The sequence below is a fragment of the Meleagris gallopavo genome, chromosome 10 (assembly GCF_905368555.1).
Source record: "Meleagris gallopavo chromosome 10, MGAL_WU_HG_1.1, whole genome shotgun sequence".
NCBI lineage: Eukaryota > Metazoa > Chordata > Aves > Galliformes > Phasianidae > Meleagris > Meleagris gallopavo.
This window is the reverse complement of record NC_139413.1, coordinates 11,353,913-11,377,708: the sequence shown is the minus strand read 5'-3', so window position 1 is coordinate 11,377,708 and position 23,796 is coordinate 11,353,913. Positions and strand designations below refer to the sequence as shown.

At 34.4% G+C, this 23,796-nt stretch overlaps 1 protein-coding gene across 1 annotated transcript in view; it reads right to left on the bottom strand.

The window, feature by feature from the left end:
- CDC14A (cell division cycle 14A) overlaps positions 1–23,796 on the bottom strand; it is a 55,009-nt gene that overhangs the window by 18,841 nt on the left and 12,372 nt on the right. The window contains 5 exon segments of the mRNA XM_085231402.1: positions 1,220–1,307; positions 4,222–4,284; positions 6,780–6,846; positions 14,086–14,165; positions 19,372–19,464. Coding sequence (XP_085087528.1) covers positions 1,220–1,307; positions 4,222–4,284; positions 6,780–6,846; positions 14,086–14,165; positions 19,372–19,464 — 391 coding nt within the window.

Genomic DNA, 23,796 nt, shown 5'->3' with positions numbered 1-23,796 from the left:
TTTGACAAGCACAGTGTGCAGGCTCCTGTTCATCTGTAGTGAAAAAGCACAGCTAATGGTGGTGATCACATTGAAAAATGTTTTGTGGCTGAGAATTAAGTAGCATCATTGTGCTCTTTGTATCTGTTGTAGTTACTATGGAAATAACTAGAAAGCATTACTTTTCAGAGCAATCTACATAGATTGAATCTGCAGCTGAAATTAGGGCATTAATTTCCCACACTACAACTAGCTGATCCAACTTTCTCCTTGAATAAACAGGTTTCTGGGAGATTCTATGGGACATTTCTACAAGTCATATATACATATCATCGAATGATTTTGCTTGGAAAGGATCTTATGGATCAAGTTCCCTGTCACGTGCAGTGCTGCCAGTCTCTAGATCAAGTACTGCATCAAATTGCTCCGGGCCCCATCCAATCCGGCTGTAATGAGTTAAAACTTTGCTTTGTAATGTGTACTTACACTCATAACTGCATTTCAAGCACTAGTGATAATTTAATCATAACTAAGTGATATACATGTTAAAAATAAAACATTTTTTTCTAAATTCTGTGGAACAATATAGAAAATTTTTGAAGATGTTCTGTAACAGTGACCAGAGGAAAGAAACAAACCAACTAATGCATTTTCTACATTTTGATTAAATCTTCAGTGGACAGATTGTGCAATTAGCAGCATTCTATTCATAAAGGAAACACAAGAGAGCAGAAGAGGCAGCTATTCAGAAAATATGCTAATAGAAATAAAATAGCATAGCACAAGGAATGAGGTAAATTACATCAGATTTTCCTTTGAGCTGGAACAAATCCCTACTTCGTCAGTCAAGTTTCTCTTTTATATTCCATTAGAATTACATATATTCTTCCCTTTATCCCAAGTATGAAAGATAACCTTCTTTTTGAAGTCATTCCTGGCTTTTATTACAAAACCCTCAATACACTCTCCCTTACTTTACAGAGCTCATCAGAAGAAAAGTAAAGGACCCAAGTTTCTCAAGCACTTTTGTAACTCTAAGGAAATCATTGTTAGAAGACACTTTTGGAGTTGAGTTCTATGATTGTACATAAAATTTTCATTGCACAATTATTTCTGCAGAAGACAGTTAATCCATAAACCTCTATGATCTTCTGCTCATTTGCTATTAATGTTTAACATGCTGAAAAAAAATAATCAAAGAGTAGCACCAAAATAGACACATTAAAATCCTGAACCATACCATTTTCAAATTTGCTCTTTGGGTGTGGTCCACTAAATGCCAGAAATTTTCCTGGAATAATCCAGTTGAAATCACCATTTTCTACTCGCTAGAAAATTACAAGAGAAAGAAAAAAAGCATTTTAATAACTATACAAACAAGGTTAAAAAGGGTGGTTTTTTTTTTTAATAATAATGGCATTCTTGATGCATTGAAGAACTTCAAACGTAATTATTTAGCTTACATATATGACTAACATACCAGAAGATGTTTTTCAAAAACCTCTTAATAAAACAAAGTCACAACAAATTCTGTTAAAGTTATCAGATAAAACAGAAAGATTCTATATCTAAGATATTTCTCCCATAGAAGGTTCAGGGTTTGAAGACACCGACTTATAACAGCACTGGCAAATACGTATGTTTTAATCAAAGAATTTGGAAAAAAATCTTCCCTGTAAGGCACTAGAAAGTGGGCACTAAAAAACACACTTCAAGGACAACAAATTAAGAGCATAATTAGCTTGCAAAAAAACAATTATCCTTTCTCTTTCAGTATCCGTAGATACTGAAATTTACATTTTGTTGTAGTTCTGATGAGTTAGTAATCATAGAAGGAATGGATAAAACATAACACAAAAAAAAAATCAAAATCAGGAAAATCAGGTTTCATATCTCTTCGTAAAAGCAGTGCTCACTTTCCAATTGTTCAGAAAAGTTTGGTAAATTCTTTTATTGCCCAAACTGCAAAATGCCTTTTTTTTCCCCCCCTTTTAAGAGAACAGTGTTCATTCCTCATTTGGCCATACAATTATTGTCAGCATCACTTATAAGGACATGGCACTCAGTTCAACTGCATTACGAAGCTCGTGTTTTTAGTTCCCAGTTCATCAAAACATTTTAATGAGTGAAAGATTCTAATAATGGACATTACTGTAACCAATTCAACAACTGTATGCTTAGCTAACCCCATTAGGCTTGCTCCAAATGTCCTCACATAGTGAAAACTCCTGTAAGATAACGAGCTTGCATAAAGACTAGAGAACTTTGTGCCAAGTCAGGACTGCTCCCAGCAGGAAGTGATTTGAATCTCTGCTCTCTTTAATAAGTTCTGAAAATAAATCTGAATTATTTTTGTAATTGCATTTATGTCTGAAATTATTCTTCAAAGAATAGGCTTTTGTGGAGAATTTAAATCTTAACAATTCTGAACTACATATGTATTCAGCACTACATACAAATATTAATATAGGAAATTATAAACTTAATTATTTTTCATCAAGACCAACAAAAGGAGAATTAGCTGTCTTGATAACATAGTAAAATGAAAGAACTTTAGCTTTTAAAGAAATGAAATTTCCTCCAGCCTGTTCCCTTTAAGTCTCATGCAACTTTTCTCCATACAACTATATTTTAAGTGTTAACAGCAAATATCTGGAGTATTTACATTTAGAAATTCAGCACAGTATACATCTAAACATACAAAACTGACCATCAGACTGCCACATGTAAAGCAGCATAAGACATACAAAGAATAGGCCAAAAAAAAAAAAATAAAGGACTACAAGTTCTTCTTGGAATTCAGACAATAAGCAGGATTCATTCACACAAACATACAACTCAGAGCAATATAAAATGATGTTAAGAATTAAATAAAATAGGACAGCTTTGTATACAGCTTTAGTCAATTGTTTTGCTGTTTGGTTTTTATTTTGTGCAACTCAACATATACCATACATACACACACAAGAACATGTATATACACACATACAATCCTAAGAGTTTCCACAAATTTTTTCCTTTTATAACAAACATTTTGTTGTTATACACAGATCAAGCAAGAAGCAGCAATTTCATACTTTGTTTTAGCTACTACTGCATTCAATCTAAGTAGTTCAGCAAAGGCCATACTAATTTCTCAGTCAACACAGAACACTGCAGTATATAGAAATCCTTCTACAAATACCATAAGCTTTGTGAATAGCTTTATATTAAAGGCACCTATTGTATTTGCCAACTACAGCATACATGCATGTTGTAAACTGAGTTTTCCCACCATTTAGTCCTCTCCTGGTTTTACCCTATCACCTAAGTGTTTATGAAATATTTCCTATAGCTTATACCTACATGTACTAAACATATATGTACAATAAATTAACAATGAACTCTAAAAAGAGAACTTAATACATACTCTAATGTTCAGTTCATCTTTAGCTTATACATTTTTCCCACTAACCAATGCAATAGCAAGAATTTCAGGCAAATCCAAAAGCAAGTTCTGGCACAACCACATTGCTGTCACTGACTTCCTTAAAAATACTCTCCCTTCTTTTGAAGTGTGGCAAATAAGAGACAAAAGATCATCCAAGTATTCTGGACCAGATAAATACACACTTTGAGCCTCAGATTTTTGGCTCGTAGGTGCAGCAAGGATGTATTTCAAATGTTCTCTACAGCAACGTTGCTTGAAAAGCACTACTACTTGAAGACAGAGGTAAAAAGAGCTCAACCAGTTGATGTTTGCGTAAGTTAAGGAACAAAGACCTAGCAGCACCCAGAGTTGCATTCTTCACTTGTGGGACAAATGGCAGAATAATCAATGTTATATTAGCATTTTGCAACTTCACTAGGTAAATATTTTGGATGTATTCTAATTAATCAAACGTACTGCTGTATAGTGAAAAAAAGCTCAAGATGTGCTTAATCTATACAGCTATAAAAGAAATGTAACACGTGGAACTAGCAGCACCTCAAGAAGCTGCCCTGCAGTGTTTCAGTGCATCACACTGTAATGATACCCATCTTCCACATTGTTCACAGACAGAACACAGTTTTAGTATCTGTCATTAAGGCTTCCATTGGATATCTAACCAACAGAACAATGGTGTGCTTTCTCATACTTACCAAACATACAAAGACTAAGATTTAATTGAATAAAAATATTTTTGCAATACATTTTAAAGTTGTGAGGTACTATGTACTCTAAATTATTTTAGGCAAATCAGATACATTAAATGTACAAACCTCATAGTGTTCATATTCATCCACATCAAAAGTCTTAAAGTCAAAAAATCCATGCTGTAAGGCCTAAAAGGTAACAAGGTGTCAGTTCATTTTTAAATATGGTTTATAATTCCATTTTACAGTTCTGTTCTTGAGAATCAAAACAAAATTACTAAACATTTGTGCTTCTGGCTTGCTGAAGTCTTTACATTAAGACGACATTAAGTTTTGCACATATCCACAACACAGACAACAACAACAAAAAAATGTAACAATGTCCAGAAACATCAGATTCATCATTTCTCCTTCAAAGACATTATGATGAACGTACACTTGTTGCATATCACTTAAATCTTCGAGTCTTTCCATCTGACTACATGTTTTTCCTGTAAGGCAGCTGACAAATTAAGAAGTAATTCCCTTTTTGTCATATTCTCATTCAATAATTTCTAGGCTGAGTATGTTTTTAGTATTTTGGACATATCAAAAAATAAAACATTAAAGGAGTTTTTTTGTTTGCTTGCTTTTAAGTTTAATGTTATACTCTGATTATATCACTATAATACCCAGGCATAAAGCTTTACAGATAGCAGTACTAAGTATAACCTGAACTTTGTGATTTGTTGATGTCATTTTTCCCAGCACATTCCACTGATTGAATGAAGTTAACAAGACTATATTAGACAAGATCTATTAATAGGATAGAAATAAATTGCTTAGTATTTGATTACTATTAATTTACTTAATTTACTATTATTAAGCATTTACTTTACTATTAATAAATATGTCAGTTTTATACTAGCAATTTGTGTATAATGGCATATTTAAGCAATTTTAGGAATTAAGAATTCATAGCACAATTTTCTTTCAAAGAACAGTTGGAATACATTTCAGTGGCTTGTATCTATATGGAATCTAACACTTTCTGAAAAGTATAGATATTGCACAACATTCTAGGATTAAGGTGTTTTAAAAACATACCACATTATTGTTTAGCATACGTCACTATTTGCTACATGTAAAGAACTTGTTTCTTTTGGTTAAGGCAAAAACAAAACAGCTTCTCTAACAGACAATTCAGTCTCATGATTGGACCTCTCACGATACCTACAATACCGAAAGGTTTCTTCAAACAGCAGATCTACAAAAGTGTTATTTCATTTAAGCATGGCTGGATGGCTGCACTCCAGAATAAGTAAACTCCTTGAATTACACACACATATATATATATATATGGTATATCTGAATCATGAAATTTTCCCAGTTAGATTAAAATTTACTTCAGACTGAACCATACAGTTTCTGCTCCAAAAGATTTTATTTTTGTAGATAACTGGACAAAGATTCAATAATAAGTTTCACGGAGATGAAAGATGGAAAATTGATTCTCAAAAGTTCTCTTGATGGGTTTGTTGCAGATATATTATACTGACTGTTCCTGAATGCTTCACAGAGCATCAGGATCCGTAGAATGCCACACAAATTAGAGTCTTACTGCTAACTGACAGTTCCTTTCCCACCCCCAGAGAACTAAAAATATTAAGCTTTATCTGTCCTTTTTTCAGTTTTTAAGAGACACTTGTTTTGCCATTCTTTTAAGAATTACAAATAGTCTATAAAGTATCAGTACAGAACCATTTATATAATCTGTTCTTCTCACCAAGATCACTAGGAATTCAGGTGAACAGGAAGTGACCTTTGCTTACAGTATAAAGTATATAATGTAGTATAAGGTTACCAAATAAAGTGTAAAATAACTTTAAAAAAAAGAAAAAAGCAGCACTAGATTAATTTTCTCCAGGATCACAACCACAATCACAGAATGGCTGGGTTGGAAGGGACTTCAAGGATCATGAAGCTCCAACCCCCTGCTACAGTCAGGGTCAGCAACCTCCACATTTAATACTAGACCAGGCTGCCCAGGGCCTCATCCCCTTGTCCGGCCAATTTAAGTTATCAGTTAGCAATTGATAAGTTAGCAATTTCAATTATCTTTCTCTAACTTTGTTGGTAGGTTTCTAATATTTACACTGGGTATCATACGTACTTGGAAACCATAGCAGAGGTTTAACAAGCCAGTTAACTAGATTTTGAAAGCCACATGCTAAAACAGCAGTAAGGTGCATTAGTTCCCGTTCTTTTCAAACAATTTTCAAAATATTGGCATCAAAAAACCAGAACCAAAAGAAACCAAGTATCTGCAAAAAATGTATTAAGTGCTCAGAATACCTATGTGTCCATATGACTTCAGTTTATGAACATTGGTAAAAGAGAATAATGTCAATTGATAAATAACTAATTGCGCTAGGCCCGCTAATATCTGTAAATTCTACCCATCTGGGACTGGAATTTTTGCACATCCTATTTAAGGTGAAAAAACAAAACCTATGAAAAGCCGTGCTAACCAAATAAAACATAGCCCTCTGCATTTGTCACTACTCAGAGCTCTCAGTAATTCAGGCTTCATGAACAGATTTTCTAATGTATTTTAAGTGTACTTTGCTGTTTGCTGTTTTTTTGTTTTGTTTTTTTTTTTAAAGTCAATTTAAACCTGTTTTTCTAAGAAAAAGAGTGATTACCTTATTTATTCCCTGTAAACAGTCCAAGATGGTGAGATTGTAGGTGCAGTTCCCAAATGAAGCATCCCTATAAATTCAACAAATTAATTTAATATAAGTATCCTGTTAACAACTCAGGAAAAGGTAGCACATAATAGAATATCATCAAGTTATTCAGTCCTCTTGGAGAACTCTTTCATTGAAGTTCCTAGAATACATTGCTTACCAGCTTCTCCATGCTGAAGCACGCCTCTATCAAGGATAGAGCTCAGTGTGAATACAGTTACGATACCAAAATTATTTTCAGTATCTGTTTACATGTCAGCTACCCACATGGCCTTGGACCAAATTATTTATGCTCTCCTCAAACAGGAAGCTTTGCTATTCTCTTTCAGTTGCACAAGGTCAGTACCACACAAAGCAAAACTTGCTTTAAACATTATTCAAGTCTTCCTCTGTAAAAAGAAAAGGCAAGCTGACTACTTGTTTGGATTTCACTTCAGGGCTCTCATTTTGATGCACAATTCCAAACACGATTATAAATTAATCAGACAGGAAATTGAAGGTTACTTGATATTGGGTCTGCCATTAGAAAAACAATTTCTCTTTAAAAAAAAAAATGACAGAACACTAAAAAGCAAAACATATTCAGGAAGGAAGAGACATCAACATAAAAACAAACGCTACCACTGAAAATAACAGCAACGCACTAATTGCAGAAATAAAAGAAGAAGTACATCTCAAGCTTTGCTTCCGACCAGTTTGCATTTCAACAAATTCTGCCTGGGCAGACTTCCAAATCAGTCACTGAATAAATACTTTACAGTTTTGCTCTGAGCTACTTTACGTTAAGAAATGCAACTTATCAGAACAATAAGCGTACTGGATTTCAGACAGATAAATCTTTAATCCATAATTTATTCAATTCTTTCATTAGATACTTTCACTTTTGAGACTCTACTTGCTATAAGTAATGTGAAATTTATAGTATTGATATGGTCCTTTAATCTCAAAAGTGTACTAGAAGTAGAATACTATCACATATTACGAGCAAATAATAGAGAAGTCTCAAGCAAGCAAGGTTCGCAGAAAATGCATATTTTAGGAAAATGAGAAGCTACAAGAACTACAGTTTCATATTACAAGCAGGTCACTCAAAAATGTCTTCCAAGTTACTAGATTATTAACTGAAATAATTATCACAATGTTTTAGAACAGAAATTTTAACACGTCAGTGAATATTTAACATCCAAAATTAATGACAAGGTTTTTCAAGATATAAAGATATGAAGTAATTTGACTGTATTAAATAAGCAGATTATATCACAACAGAAAATAAGCTTAAAAGACTATCTATTTTTCACAGTGAGAAGACATTTTTTATTTTATTATTATTTTTTTTTTTTTGCAAAAATTTCAGCAAAAAAGATCTGAGCAAGAAAAAAATCATTGGGACGAAATGGGAACATACACATCACAAAAATACTTAGAAGTTACTACAATTTGATAAAAGAGATAGCAAGCAAAAAACCTAAAACAATGCAAACACAAAACTAAGTACTTAGACAAATCTGAAAAGAAGACAATTCTAGCAGTGTCCAATATTATGCCATTTTGCTACAAAGTTGAACAGCAACTTTTTAAAATATTCAGTCTCGCTATCAACTAGATAACAATTCTGTGGAATAAATTCAAGTTAATACACTTCCAGTATTCTGACCTTAATCAAAAAAAAAAAAAAAAAAAAAAAAAAGCTTGTCTTGATCTAATATCCTGAGCATTTCAAATAAGCTACTCAGTGAAAATATACTTTTGTTTATAAGGAGTTGCCTAAGATATTTTAAGTCACTGTTCTTATTCTTTCTTTGTTTAAAGCAGAACAAAAACACATTTCCTTCCCCAATCACCTAAATAACTTCCTCCTCAAGCAGAGGAACTTGGCTGAGTTACCAAATTTTTCAGTGGATCAGAAACAGAAGGCATAAGTTGTGTCAAACCACTACAAATCTGTGTAAGTATTTAAAGAACAATTTGATCTTATTTTCCAAACATTGCTAAATTAAAGCATTTACTGGGGGGGGGGGGAGGGAAAGATTTGAGGTAGCAGAATAGCTACCTCAACTTCAGCATTCTTTGTGTAAACCCTTCTTCCTTTTGATTTCATATAAAAATTCAAGACTGTCACTAAAAATGGTAGAATCACCAAGGATGGAAAAGCTCTCTAAGATCAGTCAACCATCCACCTATCACCAGTATTTCCCTACTAAACCATGTCCCTCAGTACAACATCTAAACGTTTCTTGAACATCTTCATGGGCAGTGACTCCAGCTCTGTGGGCAGCCCGTTCTAGCACCTGATCACTCTTTTACAGAAGAGTTGCCTGGAGTGGTTTCAGCCAAAGTGCAGGAAATACTGGGCTCTATCAGAAATAGCAGTAACCTTCACAGAAGTGAACACAACTATTCTCATACCACAGTAATCTGAGAAGCCAATTACATAGTACTGGAGCCACTATTATGCATTTCATTGAAGCATCTGTCACTGTTGTTAAAGTTCTAGAATAATAATTGGTAATAATAATTGTAGCAGTATAAAATGCAATAAATTCTCAGTGATCCACATTTTGTGCAACAGTAAAACCAGATGCAAACACTACCAGAGTTATGAGAAAGAGTACTCTAAATAAAAAAATTCTAACTACAAAGAAATAGTGTTTTAGATGAAACTACAATTAACTGCATACATTCTTCCTACTTGAACTTGTTCTTCTCCTTTGCTCACTATTCTGGGCAGCCTGGCCTAGCGGTTGGTGACCCTGCACATAACAGGAGGGTTCAAACTAGATGATCGCTGTGGTTCTTTTCAACCCAGGCCATTCTATGATTCTATAAGAAACCAATGTGCACAATTATGTTTAAGAGTTTTATTGATGGAAAGAGGAATTACAGAGGAATTTGGATTAACAGTGCTATACCTTCTTGCTTAACTCTGAAGCATGTGTTAAAGAAAACAGGAAAAAAAAAAAGATCTCATTTCTGATCAAACAACAGAGAAGAGCACACACAGACTTCTCCTGCACTGTATTACACTGTGGGAGCTCCAATTTCTGTTGCTGATTCTGTGTTTTGTTACAGTATTATTATTATTTTTTTTAAATGGCCAAATGCATAACCATCTTGATTTTCTAACAGTGTTTTGCCAACTATTATCTGACAGTTCTATTTGGTTTCAAAATCAGAAATATTCACGTATATCTCACATAGAGATGTAGCATGATTTTGAGCTGGTATTATAGAGCTGCAAATCCCACATCCGATTTCACAGTTACCAGAGCTGACCTCAATACTGCATAATGCTTTCTCTTTCATCAAATCTCCAAATGCCATCAATAAGAGAATAAATTGTTTTCACAGAACTTGCAAATAAAGAAATGAATGTAAAAAAAAAAAAAGTAAATTCATGTCATATCTAGAAACATAACATAACTAAGTTAAAATATCTGTTCTTTTCCTTTTGTATAGGAAGTCAAAGTAGATTGAAATGAAAATATAAAACAACTTTACGGTAGAAAGCTGATATTTATCATGGTTTAAAATGATGTTAGTGGTGTTTTCTTAAGTGGAAGCAAAAGGATAGAGAACAAGGTCTTCAATAGACTAGAGTATCAGCAAAATCTGCCAAAAATAAATGAAAGATTCTCAAATGCCTAATCCTCCTGCACTGTCTTTGGTTTTTCCATTAAAAAAAAAAAAAGTTTCCATACATCTTGTAAGAGGAGTATGCTGACTTCTTCCCACCCATGAATGATGTTCACTGACACTGTCTTCAGATGAAAAACCCAGCTGAAGATCTAAGCCGATTAAGGCCTTTTGAGGTCACTGAGCTCAATGAAAGTAGATCAATTTCCCAGTGATATTTTCATGTAAACATGCCTCAGAAGAACCTGACAGTCCTGAAGGGCTTCTACCTACTGAAAGCTGTCTGTTTTTTTTTTCCAAATAGAAGACACTTGACATATCAAATTAACAAGCCTGTTAAATAATCTAGCTGTAACACTGAACCTTTGATCACTGCACACTGATAAAACTCTCAGAAGAGACTATTCCAGAGATAAGCTGTACTACATAAGTTACATAACATCTAAGTGCCAGGTTGCAAAGTGTAAACTCAAGTCAATAAGAACTGAATTCCAATCATTAATAACCCAAGTTATTTCTTCCCCAGATCTTAGAATAAGAGAGAAGACAGGGCACTCAGGTATTGATTTTCATTTTACGTAAAAGTCACTTTAGCCCTTATTCAAGACCCTACCTATGTAGGAATACAAACACCCTCACTGCATAGATTGGTTGTTTTTTTTTTTTTGTTTTTTTTTGCACAGAATAGTCTGAAGCCAAGCAGATATAGTACCTAATGTGGCAGCTCACATTAGGTGAGGCAGCTCATATGCTTCAAGTCTCTGTATCATGCTGTATTTTGCATTACAGATGCCAGAAGTATCCTAGAACACAGCTGAAAATCATCTGAAAAGTCTTGGAAAACCAAGAAAGAAACATGTTATTTTTTCCCTATTCTCAGCTAACATTGATTGCCCCATTGCAGGCCCTCACAAAATCTACTTGTCCTTCTCTCAACCCCAGTAATTCTTAAGCTCCTTATGCATCTATGCCAGCCTCTTTCTACAAATTTAATTCATAAATAACCCCAACTCCTTCCCATAACTTCCAGACTCCCTATTTCCTACCTAGCCTCCTATCTTTTTAAACTAAAAAAAAAAAAAAAAAAAAAAAAAAAAAAAAAAAAAAAAAATCTATCTCCTCTCTCCTCTTTTTCTAACCTCCTGTACAGCTAGAATAGAAAGCTTTATTTCCCAGCATGATAAACTATACCACACAGGTAACAGAATCTTCTTAGGCTTTTACCCAGTGCCAAGACTTGACACAGTGCAAAACACCGTCAAAAAAAAACTTAAGTGCTTTCCAGCCTGACACCAAATAAGAAAAAAATATTCAAGATGTTTATTTCTTCCAGCATATAGAAAAATTCTCCCCAAACTTCAGAACCCCATGTTCCTTTAGTAAACAGGAAGGCCCTGCTTAAGATTGCTTCCCTTCAATCCTCTCTTTTCCTATCCCAGAGTAGCTAACTATTCTATTTTGGAATAGAATCTTGTGAATTTTGACTCTGGCTCTGCTGTGAATGCTTGTTTGATACTTGCAATATTAATGATATATTAATACTACAATCATGTTAATTTTCATTATGAAGTTAAATAATTATTTAACGTAATTGCTTTGTAGTTCTTAACCAGTCTCACAAGAAATCAGAACCAATTACTCTCACTGCTCTGCACCAGTCAAGCAGAAACAGCACTTCTACTATATTACTTGCATCTTCATAAGGGATTGGTTGCAAGGTATAGGTAGTGGACTTTTTCTTGAAGAAAAAAGGTTTCAGAATAGTTTCATGCAAGAAAAAGACAATTGCTCCTAAGTTTCCTGTCTTTTAATTTCAGGAGTTGATAATTAAGATTCTTTTCTTTGTCAGTACCTTGTTTCTACATATCTTAATTTTTTCTTTGACAAGGGAAGAAGTAGAGAAGGAACCTAAAGACATAGCAATTTACTATAATTTTGAACAATAAGTTTTCTAGACTAGGTGAACAAAATAAAGCTATTCTCAGGTAACACACATCCTACACTACTGAAAAAGTTTGGCTTCCTACACTACTAAGTTTTGCTTTTAAAGAAAAATAAACTAAGCTAAGATTCTGAAAAAACTAGGTAGTGTTAGTTATTAAAACTCTTATATGAAAAATACTATTTGATTGTTATTAATCTCCTGCCTAAGTTGAACAATTGAGACAGCACTATTTGATAGGAAAGAGAGAAGCAGTTCTCTAGACTCTTTAAATGCTGCGCTGTAATCTCCAGAAGAGAAAAATTCTGGAGAAGTATTTCACTTGTTTCTTCTTCAAAATAAAAATTAAAAAAAGAAAAAAAAAACACAGACAAAAGAATTGACACTGTTTCAACCCTCAGAACTGTTTGCAGAAATATTCCAGGAGCTGAACCTGCTATAAGTGGAAATGGCCAATGCAATTATTTCAGATCAGGAGAAGATTAGAATCCAACAAGCCTAAAAAGGGTGAAGAAAACTGTCTTAAACTTAACTCATAATTCCTGTATTTTATATAGAATGAGGTGATGTTAGAAAATAACATTGACATAAGAGTTATTATTATTATTAAAACGCACTTCAACTGTGTGAATTTTTAAGCCAATTTTATAATAATTGACAGAGATGTCAACAAATCAGTAAACTTCCTGGTCTTTGGAGAACCACCAGCAATCAGATGACTGCATAAACTCTCTGATGATAAAAGCAATCATTGATTTGATACCATTCTTTAAAATGAAGTGCTTGATGGTTTAAGATTTTATAGTTAAACTGGTCTTCACATTTAAGTCTGCCATCCCAGAAGTTCATACTGTATCTGGCTCCTGTGGACACTAGTGGAATGGAGACAATTGGATCATTCCTTGTTGAGTGGTTGTAGAAACAAACAAACCTTCTGACATAAACAAGGTAGGCCTACATTTTCAAATGCATCAGATGACAACGAACACTACTCATAAATTGCTGACTCCCCTGGAGAAACAGATCTTGACCTTCTCACAATTGTCTTGTATCACTCGGTTCTGTCTAAGAACAGTGCCAGATACATTCATCTGCAAAGCACAATGACATTTCAAAGTCCACACAATAAAAAGAAACTGGAAACCTTATTCAGATAGTTATTACAGCCAAAACTTCTCAGATTCAAGTCTCAAAACCACTTTGCTCCAGAGAGTACAGAAAAATTATTAGAAATCATCTACTCATTGAAAACAAAGGCAGAGCAACTTAACTTGAACTTCAGTAGTTGTTCTGTTACACTGAGAAAATGAAACAGGAAAAAAAAATTCATCCGCATAAGTCTAGTGGGTTAGCTGCTAAGCAGTAGAGAAGATTAGAATTCCAAATAAAGCATGCTACATCAAAGTAAAGTTTAGATAGCTAAAGCACAAACATGCTAACAAGTATTTTTTAAATCTGAAAGCTTGCAAAACTGGGAATATCACATAAAATTAAAGTCTAAACAGTTTATTTTTCCAAAAGCAAAGCAAATAATTCCATCAGAAGTAAAGAAAATTCTGTGCATTACACATTCATTTCTGTGTCAGACATGAAGCCATTTTCTAGGAAAGGAGAGGAATTTAGAAAAAAAGCATATTTAGCAAATTCCAAAAACAAAATTTAGGCCCATTTTTGATGCTCACATACCTAAATGGAATATACGGTGGATTAGATCCAGACAGAAGCGTCCTGTATGCTTCTTCTGGTGTTTTCTTCAAGTATATTACCTAAACAGAAGGAGAAGAAGGGGTGAAGAGAGGAAAATAAATAAATGAGCCCTGAGCCTGAAGAGTCATTAACTATTTCCCCCAAACCACTAAACTTTTCAGCAAGTATACCATACAGCTTAACAAGCAACTGCTGTGCTATCTGCAGGTCAGAAAAGCATATCCACATCATCTGAAAGCTGAAAGCTTCAAAAATCAAGAGATAGGGGAACTACTGTGAGTATCTGTTGTGTAATCTGCACATACCTTTTTTTTTTTTTTTTTTTAGTCTCACACTGCCCCAACTGGGAGACTTTAAAGCAGATGCACCATTGTATTAGGATGCAAAAACAAGCATTTATATCAGGAGCTGTCTGCCCAAATTCAGATGATTCAAAACAAATATAGTAGTTGAAAAAGGAAACATTTCCCTACCAAAGCTCAATGGAAACATTTCCAACACAAACGTTTCCCGATTCCTAATTGTCAAAACACTCTTGAGCAAACAAGATGTCAAATTCAGCAAGTTAATCTGTTACTATGAGACCAGCTTATAGTCAATGTAGGATACTAAAGCAAGGCTTCTTCTGATATCACTAAACACTATTCGATCCACTGGTTCAACACCACAATAAGCAATAGTAAGATGAAATCACCTCACTGCATTTCAAATACAGTGTGAACAGTAAAATTGCTCATAAAATAAATCCAATTTGGAATACATACTAAGTGCACTATTTATAAATAGATATCCAGTTTGAGGTGATACCTTATATGCTGCAAATATGTTTTTAAAACTAAGTGACACAATTGGCCTATACATTTCTCTGCAGCTCAGCTTATAGACAGCACTTACTGTCACTTTGCACATTTAACTGTTGAATATAAGGCATTAATGATTTTCTTAACGAAAACATAGGTCCTGATCTAAAAACTTTCATTTTCGATTTCTGACCTCGAGCATATAGAAACAGAAGCAAGCAGCAATCATTCTTAGAACGCTTGCAATTTGTGTTATGTCTAGAGTTGTATCTCAATTTAACAGAATTCTCAATATTCTGTAGGATGTTAAAAAGCTGCACATGCTTCCACAACTGAAACACCTTTGTACTTGCTTCCAAAGCAGGAATTACTACTTGAACAGTAGTATAATACACTTAGATTAAGAGAGAACAAGCTCTTAAAGCTCCAGCTAGGACTCAGAAATGTAATTTATATATTTTTTTAACCAGGGAAAAAACACTCCTGCAAATGGCAGGCAAATGATGATTCCTTATTAGTTAACCATTTCTCAAGTTTCATTTGACCTGATAAAACTTATAAACTTCAGAACTTGATGGCTTTTCTCTGGCATTGCAGAAAGCTATCAGTACTAAAATAAGTAATCACAAGAAATATGACCAGCCCAGCTGCTATCTGCATGAAAAAGAAAAAAGAGCTTAGTGGATTTCTTTTCAGAGCTCGTCACAGTAAGTGTTGTGTTTCACCAGGACTACTCAAAAGGCAGACTTTGGTCCACGGATCAAGTTTTGATCTTAGAAGAACCGTAGCTGTAAGGGTACAGACTAGTATTACTTCTTCCACAGAGAATTCAAAACTTTTCAAGTACTAGAAACACAGTCAAATAGGGGTTCCTTGTTTTCCAATCAGAAAAAAAAACAAACCTAACGAACACCTTAACATTAGTGAAAGAGGCATTCTCCACCTCTGCCCTACTCACCCATTTAGGACATGAGAATACACACTATCCTTCATGATTACTCAGAGAGCGATTTCTCTGTTGACAAGTGAGGAGTCAAGCAATCTCTTCAGTATAATTTAGTCAAACCTATTCTCTCTTGCCTCCATCCCTCTTCTCTCAGTTTCAGACAAAAACTGTTAAGGACGTGTTGAGTCAAACCAGGCAACTTTAGTTTGAGTAGGTATGAAAGTACTTGTAACAGTATTTTAAAGCATTTTTTTTTTTTTAATAATTAACTTCTGTGGAAAACTATATAAAAAACATAAAAACAAGCAAACAAACAAACAAAAAAAACCAACCCTAAAACAAGTCTCCCAACAGACTAAGAGATGAGCAAAGCAATACTAACATTCTCTGCAGAATCTGATTGGACTTTGCAAAATTCAGTATCACCCCCATGTGTGACAGCACACAACATTTTATGGACTAGTCCCAGCAATTTAGTAGTTCAGAGTTCCTTCTATGTAAGACCAGTGAAATCTTCACTTTCTTCTATTCCTGAAAGACTTGAAATATTTGTTCTCCTTAATCTTAATTTTATGACAAAAGTAATTATTGCAGAATTCTTATGAGTGAGGACATTAATTTAGCAACTGGACACAATTAACCAATGTATAGAAAGTCTATTGTAAAAACCAAAACATAGAAGACGTATCTTTGTGATATGTAATTTACAATCAAGGAAGTTACTGTGAATAAAATGTTAAGCTCTCTCAAACTTAAGACTATTCTAAAATATTTTAATAGCTATCAGGTCTTTCAGCTCAACTTGTCTAAGAAACTGCTTAATAAAACACTAATTTGCATAATCAGCAATGGAAACCCATTCCTAGAACATGATCCACTATTTTCCAAGTTTCATTTTACACTTAATATTTTAGCACCAGGACAAATAAAACAAGCTTTCTCAATTAACTTTCACACATCGATAGAGTTCAAAGCTGTAAGACTTCCTGGCCTCAGAAACTTCGTGTAATCAAAACCAAGACAATCGCAGATCTTGAATTAAAGAGTGCATACATAAAATAAAATGATCAAATCACCAACTATACGTAACTCCTTCACTGAATGTATGACTAGATTATCTGAAGTCTTCCTATTATATAATCCAAGAACGTACAACTGCTGCATGTGACTAGATGTCCTTAGAGATAAAATGCTCTGAAACTGCAAATATCATTTCCCAAAGATGAAACAAATATACCTGGATTACAGAATTTAAACTTCTATAGTTAAAAACAACAACAATACAGCAATCATACAAATCAGATTATGAGATGGTTCATAAAAAACTTTTTAGAATACCCATTTTATGAATTTATTGGTATTATAATCAACTACTAAAAAAGGATGTGAGCAAAATTCCACTACACTGGCAAGTCTAGAAATACACACCTACAGCTACAATTCTGGGCTGAAATTTTTATAATATCAGATACCTTTGCGCAAACTTTTTTCCAATACTATATTAAATTGAAACTAATTGAAAAGTGATTCTGCTGCAAATAAGTTGTTTATAGGTAATGAACTCCATTTTTGCATTGACAGCACCATATCAGTAAAGAATTACTATAAATATATTGTATCTTCTAATAATTAGAAGACACACAGAATACCTACTAGTCTGACAGGAGAGTAATGGTATCAAATGCACACGTGGATTGCTTGCAGATGTCAGAAGTTATGAGATATAAGCAGCTTAAAATATACTAAGCTAGCTTAAAAGTGCCTGCAGTACTGACACACTAGTTTACCTAGTTCCACACATAAGGCTCCCCTCTTACGTATGATGTGCCACTTGGTACCTTCTATGAGTACATATGCAGTCACATCATGGTACATATGCTATGTGCTCCTCATCACAATTTTCATTAGACTGATTTCTACCCCCCAGCCAGCATGTGTCCTTCTCCCCTTAGCTGCTGAACAGTTCATTCAAATTCAGACTACCAAACATACCACTGTTACAGATTTCACGTCTTAAATACCATAAATATGGAATAGTCTTAGTTAGCTGATGAGTCCCCTACTTGGAGACCTGTCTTATATCTTACATACCCCTCCTTACCTTTTTGTTCCTAAAGTCTGGGTTTGCAAGAAGATCTGTTAATAAACAGTAGCTCTCCTTAGGTCTACCTAATGCTTATATAAAGTCCTTTTAACCCATCATCCACAGACAACAGAAAATGCTAGCTCTAGCCATCCCAAGTCTTCTAGGATTATTTAGAGGTCAAGGTAGGATCAGACAAGAGCAAACCAGTGAAAGAAATCAGATGCTCCAGTTTATATGTGCCAAACGGGTGCTCTCCCTGTAGATTTAATTGTAGTAGTTTTAAAATATTAACAGTCGTTCCATTCAGACTTTTTTTTTTTTTTAATATATTTCCCTTCCCCTTCACCACAAGAGTGTTACCTGCCTTTGTCTGCCACTTGTTTTAATTCTTCTTTTCATAGAGTTGATCCATCAGGTTTACTCCCAGGATTAAAAATCTACCCCAAATATTTTTTAAAATTAACTTAAATCTATTTTTCCCCTTATCTTTCAATTTAAATAGATCATCTTTGCATTTATACACTAACCCCACGCTCGCAGCAAAACGCTTTGTTTCATTACAAGAATCTGCAACCTAAGGACTTTCAGTATAATCATATGCATTTATTCAACTTCGCTTTCAGCAAGACCTCTGTCCTGAGAAAAATATACACACAGTTCACAGCCTGACTTAACAGACACCTCCACAAATCAGCTGATCATATGGATGCCAGCTCAGGACCAGTAGCTTGCTAGTTCAAGCAGTGTATCAGTGTCAAATCTTTTAAGCTTTCTGCAAGTTTGTTCCAGTTCTGGAGATGAAAGCAGGAAGGTGCAAGTTCAAGTTTGAGCTTGACTGCTACGACAACACACAAGCAGCTGTGCAAATCTCAGCTTAGGATCATCAAGATTTGTGTGACATCATAGCAAGTAAGGATTGTGTACCTAAGATAGCCCTGTGTTTTGCTCATAGTCTGTAATATTAGAGGGCTGAAATGCATCAGGTCCTCCATTATTATCAGCAGACAAGAGAAATTAAAGAAAAAAAACAAAAAACAAGATGGGTCTGGTCTTACAACTTAACAAAGGCTTTAAGAGAAAGCTTTCTCCCATTCCAGCATGAATCTCACTGTAACCTTAAGAATTAATTGATCGTAAGCCTAGCAATTTTAGAGAAGAGTTTGTGGTTTGCATTTTTTGACATTCAAGGAAGTGTCCAAGGGGAACACATGTATGTCCCAGTGCCACGCCTTCTGCAAGTAAACGGAGTTAAGTGCCAAAGATAAGGCTTGTCTAACACTCAGATAGCAGAATTGTCAAAGATAGATTAGAGAAGAATTAAATGACAACCTGTCTGCTTACCTCCCTCAGGAGCCAACCCTTGGGACGTTAATTTACACAAGAAATATTTCTTAAGGAAGGCTAGAAGTGTCCATGCAACAATTAGTACTTACAGCATATGCACCTATTAAAAAAGCTGCATTTGCTCGTTTCCGCTGGTCAAAACTGGTATAGAAAACTATCTTCTTCCTTGACAGACTGAAATACTGTTAAAATGAAAAACAATTTTTAAATAATCAGACAGTATATTTACTAAGAATACATTTTAAAAATTCCTTTAGAGGCTGTTTTTCCAACAGTGACATGTAAATGAGAGCTTCTTAAAGGAGAAAAAGTTACTGATACCACGGACAATCTTCTTACATTACAGATAAAAGTGCAGGGAAACATTTGCTGTTCCAGAGCAAATATATTAGTTTTGCTGTGCAAAAACACACTATAAATTGCAGTTCAATCAAAACAGTCATTATAAAATGTTTCTTTTTTTCCTAATGTAAACATTTGAACAATAGCTTAGGGATGCTGTTGAAAGGCAATGCAATTGTTAGACTCTCCCATGTTAAATGTCTTCAGTACCAAACTCTATGGAGAAAACCAACTTTTTTTTTCTCTGAAGAAAACTCCAACAAAACACCAATCTTCCTCTATTCTACCTGCATATGGGGTGACAGACAACATATTTTGAAAGCTTCAATAATAAGTTTTTTTATAAACTGTGCAAGTGAAAAGCCTGTGAAAAGGAAAAAAAAAAAAGGTTAAGCACAGAATAAACTAGAAAGTCTTGCAATTTTTTTCTTAAGAAGAAAAGAAGCCTCTGTCAGAGTTCTGTGGACAAAACTGCCATTGAGAACAAGAGCAACGAGCACAAGAACAATAGGACAAACTGCAAGTATTTAAAGCTAAAGAGAAAATTGTCATCTAAAAATGCAAACTAGACAGTTTATTGCAACTTTAAAAAATTATTTTTTACTCCATGAATTTCTACTCTAATTACATTTTGCAACATTATCACGTTTTTTTCCAGGTAGATTTCTGTGGTACAGTAACTGTTTGAGGAAGACATCAACAGATGTACCAGACTTCACTCCTAAATATTTGAAAAACTATTTTCATTTTTAAAAATTGTGCAATATTTTTACATAGACTGCTCCAAAAGTAATGCCTCCTATTTGTTTCAATGGAATTAACAGACAAAGAGCACAACCACACTATTTGATAGAGCAAATTCTCAGGTACAAAACACTATTTCCCAACACAGTCTCCACCACTAGCCAGTTCACACAGATGAGCTGATTGAGACACTCTTAACTTTATGGTGTTGCAGTCGTGTAAAATGTAACAGAACATTGTTTGGAAGGTTCACCCTTACTGTCATACCACTGACATCCTCACCTGGTGTTGTGGGTCAACACAATGAAATAAAAAAGCATTACTTTCAGAGCAGCCCTTATAAGAACTGTCTCTATTCCAGTGCTACTGTTACTCAAGTTCAGTACTCAAACTCCTACTTGACAGTTTAAGTTAACTTTCTGCTCCTGCCCTTGGCACAGTTGACACTTGGGGGCAGGAGATAAAGTAACTGTAGGATTGCATTTTAGTTACTTAACTCATACCACTGCATCTCACTTACAGTGAAAGCTCACCTTATTCTTGTAGCAAATTTTAGGAACTGCTTTAACTGCAGAATCAAATTTGGCACCTCCAAAGCATTCAGGAGAAAACTGCTGTATGCATCACAGTGAGGTACTTACTCCCACCCCCCCAGAGAAATAGTGTCTTCCAGAGCAACTCTAACAGCACATTCCAAGCTGGTCTCATTACCCACAGTTCCATAGGCACATAGGCTGTGAGAACCAATGCAAGTGAGTGTATCTAAATAAATTACAGTTCCCAAGAGGGATGATCACTATTGATTGGAAGAGGTCATATCTTGAGATCAATGGCAACATCTCTCTGTGTATACACAAACATACAGAGCACAAGTAGTTATTTAATTAGCCAAGCTTTCAATTTTTATTAAAACTTGTCAAAATCTAAAGATTCCTCCTTTCTTCCCCCTCTTCAATTTTTTAATTTTAGTGTTCTCTAACTGCAGTTCCACCCATGACGTGTGGGTGGGATCACATCACAGTAGTTATGCAACAGTGACAGAACTTCAATTATAACTTGTTGACTACTACTTATTTTAAAGCAAAGTTCCTTGTAACAGTTCACAGTTCACCTGAAATACTACTTGAAAGTGCAAAAAGTATATGCTAGTTGCTAGCTGTCCAGAAGTAAGTTCTACTCAAAAAGACCATCTCTCATGCTTTGTGTTACAGAGCAGACTTCTTTGTTATACAGATATATAAAGTCAGTCCAGTTCTGAAATATTTTTGTATTAGAAAGATGCAAAAAGTGATAAGCCACCTTAAATGCTCCCAAAACATAAAAATGAAAGTAGAGCATTATCACCGCTTCAATTTCAAAAATGCAAGGGTTTAATCTTTATGAGCTACACAACTATGTGATTTTCAAGTCCTGAATATAACCTTCTACACAGAATTGTCTACAGAATAGCAAGCAAAGCAAAAGTTCATCAGGATATGATCACTCACTATTTGTTTACCCACTAGTTACAGAAAATCAAACTTCACAGCAGATGCTGCTGAACTGACCTGCTGCATGCATGAATATTTCTATTACTGCTAACACAAATTCTTTACTCAGTTACACTTTAGGTATCAATATTAACCTATCCAAACAATTAAAGGAATGCACTGACATTTTGACCAAATTTCATGAGGAAAGTCTAGTTCTGGCAAAATTCAACGACAAGTGTTAAGGACACTTGTTTTAAGGTTTTGTTTTGTGGAATTTGTGTTTTCTTTTGCGTGCTTGTTTGTTTTGTTTTTAAGTGAAGAAGTATCTCCAGAATTCCACCTGAGATTTTGTTTCCTTTGATTCTGCACAACTCAGAAGCATCAAAAACGTTTCAAGAGACTCTCAGGGTAACATTTCTACAGAACAGCTACAGTTTCAGATGATACAGTAATACTGTTGCAACTCATCCCTTATTTTCTTAGAAGTTAAAACACACGAGCTGTGAAATACCAAATATATTTGTCAATAAGAAATTTTCAGTAGAACAAAAATTGTAATAAAGCAGTAACCATCAAGATATTTCTCAGAGGAATTCACTCAGAGACAGTCTTTTTTAATAAAAGCAGAAGCTATAAGAGAAGTGCAGCAGGTTTTGTTTCAGTCAATAAAACTAATTCATTGGCGTATGAAAGGATTCCAGAATACATTTTTTTCCATTTTAAAATTACTTAAAATGTTATAATAGATAATTTTTGCTTCTTGAAGAACTCAAGAGAGATTTATTTACATTTACATTTATTTACATTATCTACAAGAAATTGCTGTAATGTGTTTAATAAAGTCAAATCCATGCAAATACTGCTTAAATAAATACACACAAATGCACTCACCTAAGTAACACTGAATGCAATGCTTGCAGACTAGCCATGGAAAATGGTGGTTTAAAAAAAAAAAAAAAAAAAAACACACACATGCAATCTACCTCAAAACCTAAGCTGTCCTAAAGCAGATGTCCTAAAGAAATTACCACAACGCAGCACATAAGAAGTGTTAGTCCTACAGTTCATAGGCCTGCCAGAATCTTCCCTTACTGCTTCCTTCCCATCTTCAGTAAATCAAATCATTTCCCTAGGAAATTCTCCCTCTTTGATTATGCCTGCTTCTTAATTCGAGTCTGCAAAGCGTACATATGCTCAGAACACAGTACTTAAAATCATTTTATGAAATTAGACTTATTTTGAAATGGAAGAAAAAAAATTCATCTCATGACTTAATTAGGGAAAAAAAAAAAAGCTTGCCTAAGCAACTACAAAACAGAATTCAGAGAACAAGTAGGAAGACAGCACTGCCAAGCATTTTTTCTTGCTGTCTTCTCAGCTAGTCAATATCATCTCCATAGCAAAGCATCACAAACATAACAAGTAAGGTCAGTGGGGTTTTCAGTGCTTTACCTTCAACAACAACAAAAAATGATATTTGAATAAACTCTTCAGTTCTTTAGAACAGAATTATTCACTGCTTTTACAGTCAGTCAGCAGAAAGATACAACAGTTTCAAGTGGAGGTCTGTCATGTAAAACATTTTAAAATCAGGCATTTCTTCCTCCTCTCTGCCTCCCCAAAAAGGAGAGGTGGGAGCAGAACGCTGCCTCCTTCGTGCTCCATCCCTCTACCAAAACAGAAATAGATGCAGTTGAAAGACTTAAAGAGGAAGTTTGTGGAGTTTTGTTTGTATTTTAAATGAGATCCTATAGTCAAACTTCTCCTGCTTCCATTTATATACATTTTAAATTTAACAAAAGCCTTCCAAATCATTAAATTCGTTTTGCAATACCGTATCCACACAAAAATTATCACACCTAGCACATATTTTCTGTTCCACACTTCTTGCAAAGGCTTTCCATTAGAAAAACACTCTCAGTGCACTTGACTAGTGAAGTTGAGCAGAAGTCTTTA